This window comes from Panthera leo, chromosome E3, assembly GCF_018350215.1.
Source record: "Panthera leo isolate Ple1 chromosome E3, P.leo_Ple1_pat1.1, whole genome shotgun sequence".
Lineage (NCBI taxonomy): Eukaryota > Metazoa > Chordata > Mammalia > Carnivora > Felidae > Panthera > Panthera leo.
In genome coordinates, this window is record NC_056694.1 from 17,992,659 (window position 1) to 18,008,035 (window position 15,377).

Consider the following 15,377-nt stretch of genomic DNA (forward strand, 5'->3'; position numbering starts at 1 on the left):
AGGGCACCACCTGTTGCTGGGCAACAGTGCCCCAACTCCTCTTGCCCCTGGGGAGTGTTTCCAAGGCAACCTGGGGGGATGTGGTCAATGTGGTGGGGAGGCGTTTCCTGGCGAGAGGTGGGGCCGGAATGGGCAGTGGTTGTGTTGAACTCACTCTCACCCCATAGCCAGGCCCCAGGCCCCTCGCTCTGCCTGATCTCCGAGGGGTGGCCCTGGCCCTGGCCTGCCCACTGCACCCCTCCGAACCCACCCCTGCCATCCAGCCCCCTCCTGCTTGACCCAGCCTTCCCCATACTTTTCATGAATGTGCATCTCTTCGTCTTTAGGCCAGTTAGCCTCAGTTTTGGTTGGAAGCCATCTGTGAGGTGAGGCGTGGGCACCAACAAAGTAGGCCTCTTGGGAGAATCCTGTCTCCAAGACCCTGAACATTTGCCCTCCGGCCTCCCTTCTCCTGGAGTGAGGCTCGGAGGAACCTGGGAGCAAGGAGTGAGGAGGGAGTGTTGTTCAGCCACTCGGATCCCTTCGGAGATTGTCTAGTTCCACTCGCTTGCTGACAGATGACAAACAGGCCCCGCACACGGGCGACGTTGTGCCCAAAGTCACACAACCCTTGTATACGGGAGGGACCAGAGAAGCATAGGTATAAATTCCTGGTCTGGCAAGCAACTGAACACAATCCTTACCAGGTATTAATATTTGCTTTTGCAAAATGACAGCCATTTCATGAGAAATGCTACAAAAATATGTTGCAATGTTAGTGTCTTACAAGATGGTCACAAGGGCAGCCTGACTCACATTGGTCTGTCCCGGTGGTTTTGAGGAAAGGGCCAGAAGGAGCACAAAATGTGGCATGGGATGGGGGTAGGTGGAAATGGAGAGTCCCGAGGCTCCTGGCTTTACGACATATGCCGAAACCTGATGTGATTATAATTCGATGAGATCATAAGCCTTAAAATAAAACTGGAACTTGGGGCGCCTGGGTGGCTCTGTCGGTTGAGCATCCAACTTCAACTCAGGTCATGATCTCATGATTTGTGGGTTTAAGCCCCACATTGGGCCCTGTGCTAACAGCTCAGAGCCTGGAGCCTGTTTCAGATTCTGTGTCCCCCCTCTCTCTCTCTGTCCCTCCCCTACTCTCTCTCTCTCTCTCTCAAAAATAAATAAGCATTAAAAACTAAAATAAAATAAAAAATAAAACCTGAACTTGATACCACTGAGATGGACACAAAAAATGGTTAAGATCGGGGCGACTGCCTGACTCAGTCGGAAGAGCATGTTACTTTTGATCTTGGGGTCATGAGTTCAAGCCCCACGTTGAGTGTGGAGATTACTAAAAAAAATAAACTTTTTTTTTTTTTTTTTTTTTAATATATGAAATTTACTGTCAAATTGGTTTCCATACAACACCCAGTGCTCATCCCAAAAGGTGCCCTCCTCAATACCCATCACCCACCCTCCCCTCCCTCCCACCCTGCCCTCCCTCCCACCCCCCATCAACCCTCAGTTTGTTCTCAGTTTTTAACAGTCTCTTATGCTTTGGCTCTCTCCCACTCTAACCTCTTTTTTTAAAAAAAATAAACTTTAAAAAAAAAGGTCAAGGGAGCACCTGGGTGGCTCATTCAGTGAAGCATCTGACTCTTGATTCGGCTCAGGTCATGATCTCCTGGTTCATGGGTTCAAGCCCCAAGCTTGGGATTCTCTCTCTCCCTCTCTCTCTCCCCTCCCCCACTTGCTTGCACACACTGTCTCTCTCAAAATATATAAATAAAGTTAAAAAAAGGTTAATATAATAAATTTTGTTACATGTATTTACAACAATAAAAAATTTTAAGTCTAAATAAATAAGTAAATAAAATCTGAAAATTATGTATGTTCTGTTTTAATTAGTGATCCCTTAAAAAAACAAAACACTAAGGGCACCTGGCTGGCTCAGTCGGTAGAGCATGTGACTCTTAATCTCAGGGTTGTGAGTTCAAGCCTTATGCTGGGGGTGGAACCTACTAAAATAGAATTTAAATTTAAAATTTAAACAAAACAAAACACTAGAAGGGTAAACATTATTAAAACCAGGAAGATCCAACATGATCTGGAATCCAAATGGGATGTTTTTGATTCTTAACTATCTCTTACCACTTAAAAAATAGCTTAACATTTTTGGAGGGTGCCTGGGTGGGTCAGTTGGTTAGGCATCCAACTCTTGATTTTGGCTCAGGTCATAATCTCATGGTTCATGAGCCCTGTATTGGGCTTTGTGCCAACAAGTGGAGCCTGCTTGGGATGCCTTCCTTCACTTCTGCTTAGATCCCCCTGTCCAATCTAGCCACCTGTATACCTTAACAGTTCTCTGCAGCCAAAGCTCACAGGCCCCATCAGAAGATGAAGGGACCTGGGGTACCTGGGTGGCTTAGTCGCTTGAGCGTCTGACTTTGGCTCAGGTCGTGATCTCACAGTTCGTGAGTTTGAGCCCCGCATCAGGCTCCTTCCTCACTGACAGTGTGAAGACTGCTAGGAATACTTTCTCTCTGCCCCTCCCCACTTGTTTTCCCTCTCTCTCTCTCTCAAAATAAATAAATAAACTTAAAAAACGAATAAGAAAAAAAAGAAGGTAAGGGGACCAGAATGATCTCAAGGAACCTAAGTATGTGTAGGGGCGACTTCCCACATGGCCACTTGTGAATGGCACATGGGTCCCTTTTCTCTGCCATGATGCCACTTGGAAAGTCACTGAGGTCCATTCTATACTGAGGCTTTCTGTAGCCAGCATCTGACCCCACACCCTGTGATACATGGCCGCCCACCAGATGTTCCCAGGAGAAAGGAGGGCCCAAGGGGCTGCCACAATTTTCCCAATTCCTACACGAAGTGGGCCTGCCCGTACGAAGGTTCTTAGTCTGATTCTGTTGGAGATGGGTGGTCTCAAGAAAATGTTAAGCTTCATCCCCTCCACAACATACTTGGCTGTCACAGCCCCATTCATCACAAGGGTTTTACTACCTCCATGGGCAGTTAACCACTGGTGATCCAATTGGAGGATCCACTTGTAGCCTGGGTGTGGGAGACTCATCCCCATCCAAACCCACCCATTTTCTAACACCCCATCCCAATGCCAAAGGATATCAACAGGAGCCTGAAGGCATCACTCCACTGCTGTACTTTCTACATGCACAGGACTCAGTGGCCAAACTTCGTTTATTATTATTTCTATTGAACTTCACATGCTATGAAGTTCACCCAGTACAGTAGCAGTGGGTTTTAATATATTCATAAGATTGCACAACCATCACCACTATTTAATTTCAGGACATTTTCATCACCCCAGAAAGAAACCCTGTACCCATTAGTGGTCACTCCCCATTCCCTCCTCCCCCAGACCTTGGCAACGCTGTTTTCTTTTTTCAAAATATTTCTAAATGTTTATTTTTGAGAAAGAGAGAGAGAGAGACACACAGCAGGCGAGGGGCAGAGAGAGAGGGAGACAGAGAATCCAAAGCAGGCTTCACGCTGTCAGCGCAAAGCTGGATGTGGGTCTCCAACCCGTGAGCCGCCAGATCATGACCCGAGCTGACGTTGGATGCTCAACTGACTGTGCCACCAGGCACCCCAACAACTGTCTGTTTTCTGTGTCTATGCATTTACCTCTTCTGGACATTTCATATAAATGCAATCACGTAACCTGCAGCCTTTTGTGCCTGGCAGCTTTCACTTCACATAATGTTTTCAGGGTTCATCCATGCTTAATGAATCAGTACCTCATTCTTCCTTTTTTTTTTTTTTTTTAATGTTTATTTATGTTGAGAGAGAGACTGTTGGGGGAGATACAAAGAGAGAGGAGAGAGAGAATCCCAAGCAGGCTCCACACTGTCAGCACAGAGCCAGACACGGGCCTCGATCCCACAAACCATGAGATCATGACCTGAGCTGAAGCCATGAGCCAGGCGTTCAACCAGCTGAGCCACCCAGGCGCCCCAGTACTTCATTCTTTTCTTTGTACAAAAGCTGAATATTTTAGTGTATGGCTATACTACATTTTTATCCATCCATCAGTCGAGGGACACGTGGATTGTTTCTGCTTCTTGGTTATTGCAAGTAATGCTGCTGTGAACAGTCATGTATAGGTTTTTGTGTGGACATGTTCTCAGTTTCTATAGCTGGGAGTCAGACCTCACAGTCGGATGGCAACACTGTGTTCACCTTTTTGAGGAAGTGTGGGTGACCAAATTTACAACTGCTGAGTTCATCCACCTCTCCTTACTCTCTGCTCCGGGCCCACCCTCTGACAGCAGCAACGGTTCCACAACTTCTTCCTGCACCATGTTGGGTCCACCGTGCACTTGGCTTCTAGGAAACGTGTGGAGGCCACCAACCTCAGGCAAGAGGAGAATCGACCGTCAACAGGCATGAGGGAAGACAACCCTTCAAGAAGATGGCTGCGGTCCTTCCATGCTCATGCCACCTGTCCTGGCTGAAGCCTAAAGACCTCTTCTTATGCAATGATACTGTGACCAGAGTTCTAGGTTTTGTGTTTCAAGCTGCCTTCATCCACGCACACCCAACCCTTGTCTCACCCCTGCCTGTGGAGCATGGTGTGCTCCGATCTTGCCACGCTCCCCTGGCGACAAGAGGGAGTAGCCAGGAACAGTAGGGGAGGGGGGCAAGTAGAGGAGCTCATGACTTGGGGTCCGTGTCACAACATGAGTTACAGTCTGAGGTCTCCAAGCAGAATGTCAGTAAAACGTTGCTTTGCAGGGGCGCGTGGGTGGCTCAGTGGATTGTCTGACTTCAGCTCAGGTCATGATCTTGTGTTCTGTGAGTTTGAGCCCCATGTTGGGCTCTGTGCTGACAGCTCAGAGCCTGGAGCCTGCTCCAGATTCTGTGTCTCCCTCTCTCTCTGCCCCTCCCCTGCTCACACTCTGTCTCTCTCAAAAATAGACATTAAAAAAAAAGTTGCTTTGCACTTCAGAAGGAGGCTCCAGCGGCTTCAGTGGATGAAGGAGCATACAGCCAACCTATCAGCCAACATCTCCTGGCCAGACAGAATTAAATCGTGTTCTCTGCTCTTGTGTTATCTGAAAGGCACAACCCCAGGTGGTGAGGAGCAGAGAAGCAGACAGCCTATAACCACATTTTATACTTGGAAACTGAGACTTAGGAGGATTGAGTAGCCCAACCGGGGTGACCAACCATTCCCATTGTGCCTGGGGCCATCCTTATTTTTATTCATTCATTCATTCATTCATTTTAAAATGTAAGCTCTATGCCCAACGTGGGGCTTGAACTCATGACCCCAAGATCGAGAGCCACATGGTCTACTGATGAACCAGCCAGGCACCCGGGACCGTCCTGGTTTTAGCACTTGAAGTTCCACATCCCAGAAAACACTTTAATTCTGGGTCAACTGAGAAAGTTAGTTGTTGTCATCCAAAGTCACACAACTCAAGTCCCAGAGCTGAATCGGAACCCAGATCTGACCGTCTCCAACCTCCTGCTGCTGAATGAATGACTTACTGAGCAGGTCAGTCATAAGAAACGCCTTCAGAGTATCAACAGAAAGGTCCAGGCACTTCCGGTTGTTCTTCCCTTCACCCTCACCCCCTCTGCAGTGGGGTCTACCCTGCTGAGAGTCCCAGCCCTCACCCGGAGCTATCTTGCTGCCAGACAGGGGATAAACACAGGGCTGAGCTCAGGAGCATTTTATCACTGCTCAGGGCCTGCTGGGTGGCACCTACTGGCTGCTCAGGATCCCAAGAGTCAGAGATTCCAACCTTGAGAGCTGTGAAAAATAAGATTGGGGGTGCCTGGCTGGCTCAGTCAGAGGAACATGCAAGTCTTGATCTCAGGGTCGTGAGTTCAAGCCCCACGTTGGGTATTAGAGATGCTTTAAATAAATAAACTTTAAAAAATGATAAGAATGAATTAGAAAGGTCCCAAGTGCCACCTGTGTGGGGAAATCGGGGAAGGTGGAAAGAATCCGGGCTTTGGAACCAGGCAGCCCTGGGATTAAATCTGAGGTTCCTAGCTCCACAGCTGTTGAGACCCTTGGCAATCTATTCGATTTCCATTTTTTCATGAATTCCCAACTTGAAGGGTTGTTGGAGGGTAATACTAGATAGTTTATATAAAGCACCTCTTAAAGTAGGCATTCAGCACTTCTGTCCCCTTCCATCTTGGTCTAGCATTGTTGCTCATCTTTGAAAGGCCCTAAAGGATCTGTCCCTTCACATCTGTTCACCCACCTGAAATCTTGTTACCACTCAAGATTGTTCTATACCAACCATCAGATTCCCCCAGGCTCTGAGCCTCCCTCCCTCTTCTCCCACTCCACCTGCTGGTCCATCCCATTGTACTTCTTTTCCTGGAGCCCACATCCTGGAGTCCCCTCCTGACTAGCCCTACCCAATCTCACTCTACTTCCTCTATAACCTTGACTTTGTGCTGTATTGTTCCAACCGCTCTCTTCCTGGCATTTGCCATTCCTTGGCATTTGCCTGGCATTTGCCATTCCTTGTCCCCCCCCCCCCCGCCCCCACATACACACCTTCCTCATAAAGCTTCTGCCTGGAACCAGTACAACTACTTCCTTTTGTCCTGTTAACAGGTTGGTGAGCCACATTGGAGAAAATCACACAACTGACCACGTGTAGTGCCCCCACCTCCACCTGGTCCCTCAGTCATGTTGTCATGTGGATCTGGGCAACGCTCTCTCTCTCTCCCTTCCCTACCAGCTTTGCCCAACCTCGACTCTAACCATCAGCGGATACACTTTCTCTCTCTTGTGCAGAAAGCTGAGGCCTTCAGGCAGGAGCTCCAGCTCTCTGCCTTGTTCATTCTCAGCCTCTGAGAGTGGGGTTGGCCATGCTCACTCTTGGTTCTGTTCATGGCTTGCCCGGGGGTTCTCACTGGCTTCCTCCAGTCTCTGCGGGCCCTGTCTGCCCTGATACTTTCTTCCCTCAGTGAAGGATGGTGTGGCCCACTTACTTTGTCCTCTGTGCTGATCTTCCTACTTTGTTCCAATGTCTCTATTCCTCCTAAGCTACTGCTCCTGGCCAAGGCGCTTCAATGTGCCTAGCAATTTACTAACCCCTCTTCTCTTCTCTTTTCTTCTCTTCTCTCTCTTTTCTTTTCTTTCCTTATTAAGTAATCTCTATACCCAACATCAGGCTCAAAGTCAAACCCAGAGATCAAGAGTCAGATGCTTCACCAACTGAGCCAGCCAAGTGCCCCTAAGCACATTGCTATGTCTCATTTAATCCTGTAAAGCAACCCTTGAAGTGGATCTTATCCTTCCTTTTGCAATGAGGAAACTGAGATTCAGAGACTTTAATTTGCCAAGGGAAAGCGGCAAAATCAGGCATCAGCCCGCTTCTCTCTTTTCACTGTGCAATTCTGGCATCTGTGACCACACTTCCTGGCCACAGCCAGGATCCTTGTCCCCTCCTCTGGGTTTGACTGAATCCCTATGCATCCAGCTATGCTCCTTCCTTGCACTCTGAAGACCAGCTTGATTAGGTTTGCCCTTCAGGAGAGTGTGAGCCCCTCCAGGGCAGGACACTTCATTTCCATTTTCCCAGGGCCCTCAGTAGGTGCTTTTGATATTCAGTTCAAGCTACATTGGCCTGTGTATCAGTATTCTCCGGTTACTTGACCATTTGCCCTTACTCTTTTATAAGATGCGTAGACATGATGAGGTGATGATACCAGAGAAGACACGTGACATCCTCATAACCTTGATATGATAAGGCCAGAGTTGAGAAGTACTAAAATCAGCAAGTCTGGCCTCAGGTGGACACACACCTTTAGTTTGCCTGCAACATATTCAATTGGGGGGCGGGGGCGGAAAACCAAACCTCACAATGTTAGCAAATGTATGGAAGGCTAGGAAAATGTGATTTAGGTTTACAACTAAAACATGAGGGGTATTTAGGAATTTTATGATTTTCTTATTTCCACAGGATGGAGCCACTCCTTAGATGATGAGAAACAGAGAACTTCCTTGGCATCAGGCGGTGTTCTGGAACTTTACTTCCATTAAATATATCATAACCACAGCAACCTGAGGAGGTAGGCAAAATTATTGCCTTTTTGTTTATGTGTGTGTTTTCAGACGAGAACAGAAGCAGAGAGAAGTGAAATACCTTGCCCTAGGCACCCAGCTTCTGAGTCCAGCCCCGTCTGTGCACCTCTCAAACACTCCACCCCGCGTCTGTCTTAAAAATAAACAACAACAATATGTGTGTGTGTGTATATATATATATATATATATATATATATATAACAGGTTTCCAAGTGACTTTAACTTTAGTTGTCCAAATCAACCTACACAAATAGCTTTCTTTGAGGGGTGCTTGGCCGGCTCAGTAGGACAAGCATATGACTCTTAATCTCAGGGTCGGGAGTTCAAGCCCCATGATGGGTATGGAGATTACTAAAAAAAAAAAAAAAGCATAAACTTAAAAAAATTCTTTTTGCAGGGGGCGCCTGGGTGGCTCAGTCGGTTGTCTGACTTTGGCGCAGGTCATGATCTCACAGTTTGTGAATTCGAGCCCAAATCAGACTCTGTGCTGATAGTGCGGAGACTGCTTCTGATTCTCTGTCTCCCTCTCTCTCTGCCCCTTCTCCACTCGTTCTCTCTCTCTCTCTCTCTCTCTCTGTCTCAAAAATAAAGAAATAAACATTAAAAAAATTCTTGTGTCAAGTTGTATGATGCATTTGACAAAGATCTCCAGGATCTGAACTAAGCTAAACCATAAAAATAAAGCTAACTGCAAACGAGAAAGAAAGCCCTTGCTCCCTCATCAACCTTATCTGAAAGAAATGAAAAAGAAAGACCATATTTTGTGAGAATTGAAGACAGAGAAAAAAATAAACATTTACTCAGTACTTATGTGTGCTAGATCTGTGCCAGGGGCTTGACACAAATTGGTTAGACTCATTATCTCCTATCGCAGATGAACAAACTGAAGTTTGAGGATCATGGAGGAAGGGCACGAACCAAGCTTTAAGATAAGTCTCTTGCTGGGGTTCCTGGGTGGCTCAGTCGGTTAAGTGTCTGACTTTGGCTCAGATCATGACCTGGTGGTCAGTGAGTTTGAACCCTGTGTTGGGCTCTGTGCTGACTGTTCACAGCCTGGAGCCTGCTTCGGATTCTGTGTCCCCCTCGCTCTCTGCCCCTCCCCCACTCATACACACACACACACACACACACACACACACACCCTCTCTCTCTCTCTCCCTCTCTTTCAAAAATAAATAAACATTAAAAAAATAAAAATCTTACCCTTTGAGAGAGGTAGGTTTTTTTTCAAGGATTTTTTTTTTTTTTAACAGCAGTTCAGAATAGGGAAGAACCTTTCATATTGTGAGTCAGTACATGCAGTATAGAGTATTTGACTGAAACAGTATTTTAGGAAATAGTATTTAGTCTTGTTACATGTGATGCTCTTACTTTCTCTATTTCACTTTTCAAATGTGTTGGTCTTGGGGCACCTGGGTGGCTCAGTTGGTTGAGCATCCGATTTGGTTTTGGCTCAGGTCATGATCTCAGGGTTGTGGGATTAAGCCCCGAGTCTGGCTCTGCACTAAGCATGGAGCTTGCTTAAGATTCTCTCTCTCTCCCCCCCCCACCCCTCTCCCCGACTCACTCTTTCAAATTAAAAAAAAAATGTTGGTCTTGGGGCACCTGGCTGTTCTAGGGGCTGTAGGTTCGAGCCCCACGTTGGGTATAGACATTACCAAAAAAATAATAAACTTAAAAAATATATTGGTCTTGAGCCGTTAAAATGATTTTGTGGTCCACTAGTGAGTTAAGACCTACAGTTTAAAAAGCACTGTCCTGGGGCGCCTGGGTGGCTCAGTCGGTTAGGCATCCGACTTCGGCTCAGGTCATGATCTCACGATCCGTGAGTTAGAGCTCTGTGCTGACGGCTCGGAGCCTGGAGCCTGTTTCGGATTCTGTGTCTCCCTCTCTCTCTGACCCTCCCCCGTTCATGCTGTCTCTCCCTGTCTCAAAAATAAATAAACATTAAAAAATTAAAAAATAAATAAATAAAAAGCACTGTCCTTGAGGATTTTGGTTGATCTCGAGTCCTTTAACTTCTCATGTTCCAAATGCAGAAATATAGACTCAAAGAAATAGTGACTTCTGTTTTTTAAAAATGCTTATTTATTTTTGAGAGAGACAGCATGCATACAAGTGGGGGATGGCAGAGAAACAGAAAGGGAGATACAGAATCCAAAGCAGGCTCCAGGCTCTGAACTGTCAGCACAAAGCCCGATGTGGGGCTTGACCACATGAGCGGTGAGATCATGAACTGAGCCAACGAAGTCAGATGCTCAACCACCTGAGCCATCTGGGCGCCCCTGAGCTGCCATCTTTGATATCCAGTGTTTGGTTCCATCCTGTGGGATATACTCCTCATAAGGAAGACAAAAGACAGACAGTAGTAAGAGGAGACAGAGGAGAGAATTAGAGAGAGAGCTTGGGGGAGGAGAAGAGACAGAGAGAAGAGGCAAAAGGAAAAAGGTATGGAGACAGTGAATACAAAGAACAATCCTTAGAGCAGGAGATGATGGGGAAAGATCAAGACAAATGGAAAGAGAGAAGTAGGAAGGAAAGAAAACCAGAGAGGACAAGAGAGACAGAACAAAACAGATGGAATGAGGAAGTTATCTCACCAGGACATGCTTGTTTTGAACTTGAAGCAGAGATCAAACAATGCAACCCTGGCTGCCCTCCTTGCTCCTGGAATCTCCAGGCCAAGAGCCCTGTCCTATTTCCGGCTCCTTAGGTTGGGGCTCCCTGGCTTTCCTGGGAGGAGTCCTCAGTCCTAGATGGTCTATGAGGGGTGGATACTCTATGTGTCCAGCTACTAGTCATTAATCACCAAGGCTAATGACTCCAGCTCTTCCCTGGGCTCCACCCATCTCTCTGCTTGGGAGGGCCCGCTGACTCAGAGGGTCAAAGAGCCAATCCTAGAGGAGTCAAGAAGTAGGACTCAGGAGTCCATCCTAGAGACTTGGGTGGAAGAGAAGAGCCTCAGAAGAGAAGAAATCTATGACATCAAGCTAACCTATGGGAAGGAGCTGTTGCCCCGTGTGGGCTTTATCCCCCAGAAGATTCAGCCATGGCTCCCAGGAGCCCCGAGGGCCTTGAGCCCAGAACTTCCCCCAAGGGAGGAACCATGTACCATTACTTCCTCAGCGTCCCACATGCCTATTGGCCTGACTGCCTGTCTCTCAGGAGGGAGATCGACAGGTGTTAGTTGTCCACCTGCAGCAACACATTACCCTTCTCAGAAAAGTTTTGTAAACAGTCTGGCAGATTGAGGATGGATAGATGGGGAAAAAAAAGCCAAGTACGGCAAAATATTAACCATGGTAGAATCTACGTGGTGTGCATATGAGTGTTCACTGTACATTTCTTTCAATTTTTCTCTATGTTTGGATTTTTTTCATATAAAATAACAGGAAAGAGGAAGAAAAAAAATTGTCTGGAAAATAGTAGACACTCCTAAGTACAGGGCATAGGGTGTATCATCCCTTCTCACGAGAGTTTAGATTTCAAATGTAGGACAATGAGGACAATGTTTCTCCTGAAAGATGACAGATTGCAGGTAGGAGCACCTGTAGAACACCCAAATAGGGGGGCGACAACCTTAGACTCACCCAGAAGAAATTAGTAACTTTGGCCACCCAAAGCTGCTGGCTGTTCCGTTGGTGACTGTTTCCTCAAGTTTATTCTGTCCATCCTGATACCTGGGCCTTGGCCCAGAGAGGACACCACTCTGACAACTGACCCCACGAGGCTGATCACGTTTGCTCAGGAGGTGAAGTTCACACGATAAAGAGCAGGGGGAGGGCTTGAACCTGATATAAAAGATCTGGAAGTCTCAGGGGGGTTACTTTGCACCTGGAACTTCCAGGTGAGGGGTGACAGAGGGCTGAGCTAAGGGGTGAAAGTATTGGCTAGATTTGAGTTAGGGGGAATTCAAGCAGAGCTGGACTGCCTGGAGTGAGTGGCAGGGGAGACCTGTGTGGCAGGTACCTGGGGCATCTGAGGGAGGTACAAAGATATCTGGGTCTCAGAAGAAAGACTGGAGATACCTGGGATGCTCGGGGTATCAATACAGCCAGATTTGTGTTAGTGGAGAAAGAATTATGACAAATAGACCAGGCATCTGGAATCTGATATCTTGAGCTGTGGTCCAAACTCGTTGTGCAGTTTCTCAACTGTTCCGATTCTGGTATTGGCAGTCTCATCGATAATCACCCTCACTGCCTGGGTACACAAAGACGCACCCCTAAAATGCTCCTTTCCTTCTGATTTGAGACCTGGCTGAAGCTAGGAATTTGAACTCTGTCCCGGAGATCCCCCAAGCCGGGCCCGTGTATCACAGGCAGGTTGCAGTTAGGTTTTGCTCAGAATCCTGGTTTGGTAAACTCAACCATCTCTATGGTTTGGAGATGGCTTCCACTTCTTTGAAACTCTTTTCCTGCTTTGTGCCAGGAGGGACCAGGACTTACATGGGTTGGTCCAGACAGAGGCTTAGGATTGATCTTCTGACTCAGGATGGAACAAGGGGGTCGGCTACCTCGAGACCAGGGACGACAGAGGGGTTAAGGACACCGTACCTGCCAGGAGCAGGACTAGAGACTAGGGGCAATCCTTTCTGAGCCCAAGACTGGGTCAGTTAGGTCTGAGTTGAGGGACAAAGAGGGCCAAGTCTCAGTTGGAGGTCTAACCCAGGGAAGCATGGGTAAATGAAGTCCAAAGGAAACAGAGTGAATGAACCTTGACGTTCTCCTTTCTTTCCCCTCCAGCCCCAGAATGTTGACCATTGCTCTTCTTGCCCTTGTCTGCGCATCAGCCTCGGCCAATGCCAGTAAGTGAGAGGCCAGGAGCCCAGTATTAGCGTCATGGGAAGACAGCTTCCTGCTCTGCCAGTGGCCAGGCTCACAGGGGCTGGCTTGGGGTGGTGGACGTCGAGTTGTGGGAGGTGTAGGAGTGGTGAGGAGGGACTGGAGCTCTTGAGATCTCTCCTTCTGACGCCTACTGTCCCCTCCAGTTCAGGCTAGGTCCTCCTCCTACAATGGAGAGTATGGAGGCGGTGGAGGCGAGCGATTCTCCCATTCTGGTTACCAGTTGGAGGGTCCCATCACTGCCATCCGTATCCGGGTCAACAGATACTACATCGTAGGGTAAGATTCTTTGTGTGTCTGTGGTTTGGGGATCATCTCCGATCTTACCACACTGGAAAGTTCTCAGTCACTTTGGGTCACATCTGTTTCAGTCAACAAGTCCCAGGGATAACTTGGGATGTGAAAGGTATCAGGAAGCTGGGGTCTGAGGCTGGTGCTGCTATAGCCCTACAGCCCCCAGTGTGCACGTCTCGGACAAATCTGTAGTACAGCCGCTGAGGAGCTGGGAAGCTGGCTACCTTGGCCCCACCTGAGGTGTAGGTCCCCTTGGGCATCCTCCATCTTGGCTGACGCCTCTCCCCAAAACATGTATCCTTCTGATCCTGGGGCAGCAGAGTCTCTTCCCTCATGAAAGCCATCCAGAAAGGCCCGTCTGCTTCTTTCACGTAGGGGTTGGGGGCACAGCGGGAACCTAGATTTCAAACTGAAGCTCTACCACTGGCCGGGGGGCTCCAGCCAAGCTACTTTTCCTCTCTGAGCCTGTCGGCAAAAGGAGTTGAATTTCCCAGTAGGACCTCAAGGGCTCCCTCATCCCTCACACACCTTGGGACTGGCAGGGGACCTGTCATCTCTGCCACCAGTTTGCAGGTCTCTCGGCTTGTAGGCCAAGAGGTCCTCAATTCCAATCACCCTGCTCAGTCTTCCCTCCCTCACCACCCCCCCCCCAGCCTCCAGGTGCGCTATGGCAAGGTGTGGAGCGACTATGTGGGTGGCACCCAGGGAGACCTGGAGGAGATTTTCCTGCACCCCGGGGAGTCAGTGATCCAGGTGTCTGGCAAGTACAAGTACTACCTGAGGAAGCTCGTCTTCGTGACTGACAAGGGCCGGTACCTGCCTTTTGGGAAAGACACAGGCACGAGTTTCAATGCTGCCCCCTTGTACCCCAACACCGTGCTACGCTTCATCAGTGGCCGATCTAGTGCCCTCATCAATGCCATCGGCCTGCACTGGGACGTCTATCCCAGCGATTGTGGCAGTTGCTGAACCGCAGCCTTGCCCTGGGCCGGGCACTGCAGTGGGGCTGTGAGAACTACCTTACCACCAACTCCACCTACAGGGTTCAATAAAAATAATATTAAAAGGACATAGCTGACGCTGGAGTGTATGTGGGTGTGTGCAGCTGAGACCCGCCTCCTGACTCTGGCTGTGGATGTGTGAATCTCCTTTCTGGCTATCTGTTGGATGTCTCTCTGGTGAAGAGTGGGAGGGAGAGAGAGAGAGAGAGAGGTGTAATGTCTTGGGCTTTTCTTCATAGTTTATTGAGAAGAGGAAAGATTCTGTCTTGCTCCAACTCTTTTTTTTCAAGGATGGCTCCTGACACTAGTTTATCCAAACTGGGGCTCCAAGCCTGAGAGTGCGGCCTAGCTTACTGCCCAAACCCCAGATGTCCAACTCTCTAGACCATGTCTCCCTTGAGATAGTGTCTCCCCACCAAAAGGCTGTCACCTGGCTCTCTTGGCATTAACCCACTTGCTGTCTCTGAGTGGCCTGGGCCATTTTCTTTCATGCTTTCTCAGAATCCACCTGACTCCCGAAGCTTGGCCCACGTTTGTGTCAAGAAATCTGTCTCTTACTCCAGCCTGGTTCCTCCCCACCTTTGCCCATAAGCACTGATGCTCCCTGCTTAGCTCAGCTCGCTCAGAATTGGGCTTCTTTCCCTAGGAAGCCGCTACCTCCTCAACAGCTTCTACTCTGCCAATACCATCCTCAAAAATGGGCATTCCAAGAGGGATAGATGTCCATGGTGGGTTTCCATGAACGTCGGGGGTTGGTTACCATTCAGGGGAAGCAACAGAGTGGCTGGAGAGATTCAGCAAGGATATAAAGTTGCTTTGGAAATAATTCTTGGGACTCTAGTGCCCAGTCCTAAAATTACCACAGTGTTTTGTTTTTGCCTTTTGGTGGTGGTGGTTGGGGGTGAGGGAAGTCACTCATTGCTCCCCAAAGATTTATTCACATCATGGGGAATGCCAGAGTCACATCTCTTCCCAATGAGACAAAGATAACAATTGTTTACATGTAATTTGAGGAAGAAATATTAACATTACAGAAACAAACTCATGCCTAGAGAGTTTTTAGAACAATTCCTTTATTTCTCTCAAAGAATTCCATGGGATGGAGTATCATGTCAGAGTAATTTGTTTTGAGATATAAAGTACATAAAATTCACCCATTTATTTATT

General features: G+C 48.0%; 1 protein-coding gene across 1 annotated transcript; it reads left to right on the plus strand.

Moving 5' to 3' along the window:
- Positions 1-12,747: 12,747 nt before the first annotated feature.
- On the plus strand, positions 12,748-14,519 carry LOC122210176 (zymogen granule membrane protein 16-like). The gene is made up of 3 exons (XM_042922695.1): positions 12,748-12,878; positions 13,062-13,194; positions 13,863-14,519. Exons 1-3 carry the CDS (start codon positions 12,782-12,784, stop codon positions 14,176-14,178), a joined length of 546 nt encoding a protein of 181 aa, XP_042778629.1. The 5' UTR covers positions 12,748-12,781; the 3' UTR covers positions 14,179-14,519.
- Positions 14,520-15,377: the final 858 nt, after the last annotated feature.

What these genes read in the sequence shown, in the direction of transcription:
- LOC122210176 (XM_042922695.1), top strand. Translation starts at nt 12,782, where the DNA reads ATGAACCTTGACGTTCTCCTTTCTTTCCCCTCCAGCCCCAGAATGTTG. An exon ending in ATCAGCCTCGGCCAATGCCA is followed by an intron (nt 12,879 to 13,061) that starts GTAAGTGAGAGG and finishes TGTCCCCTCCAG; the next exon opens with TTCAGGCTAGGTCCTCCTCC. An exon ending in AACAGATACTACATCGTAGG is followed by an intron (nt 13,195 to 13,862) that starts GTAAGATTCTTT and finishes CCCCCCCCCCAG; the next exon opens with CCTCCAGGTGCGCTATGGCA.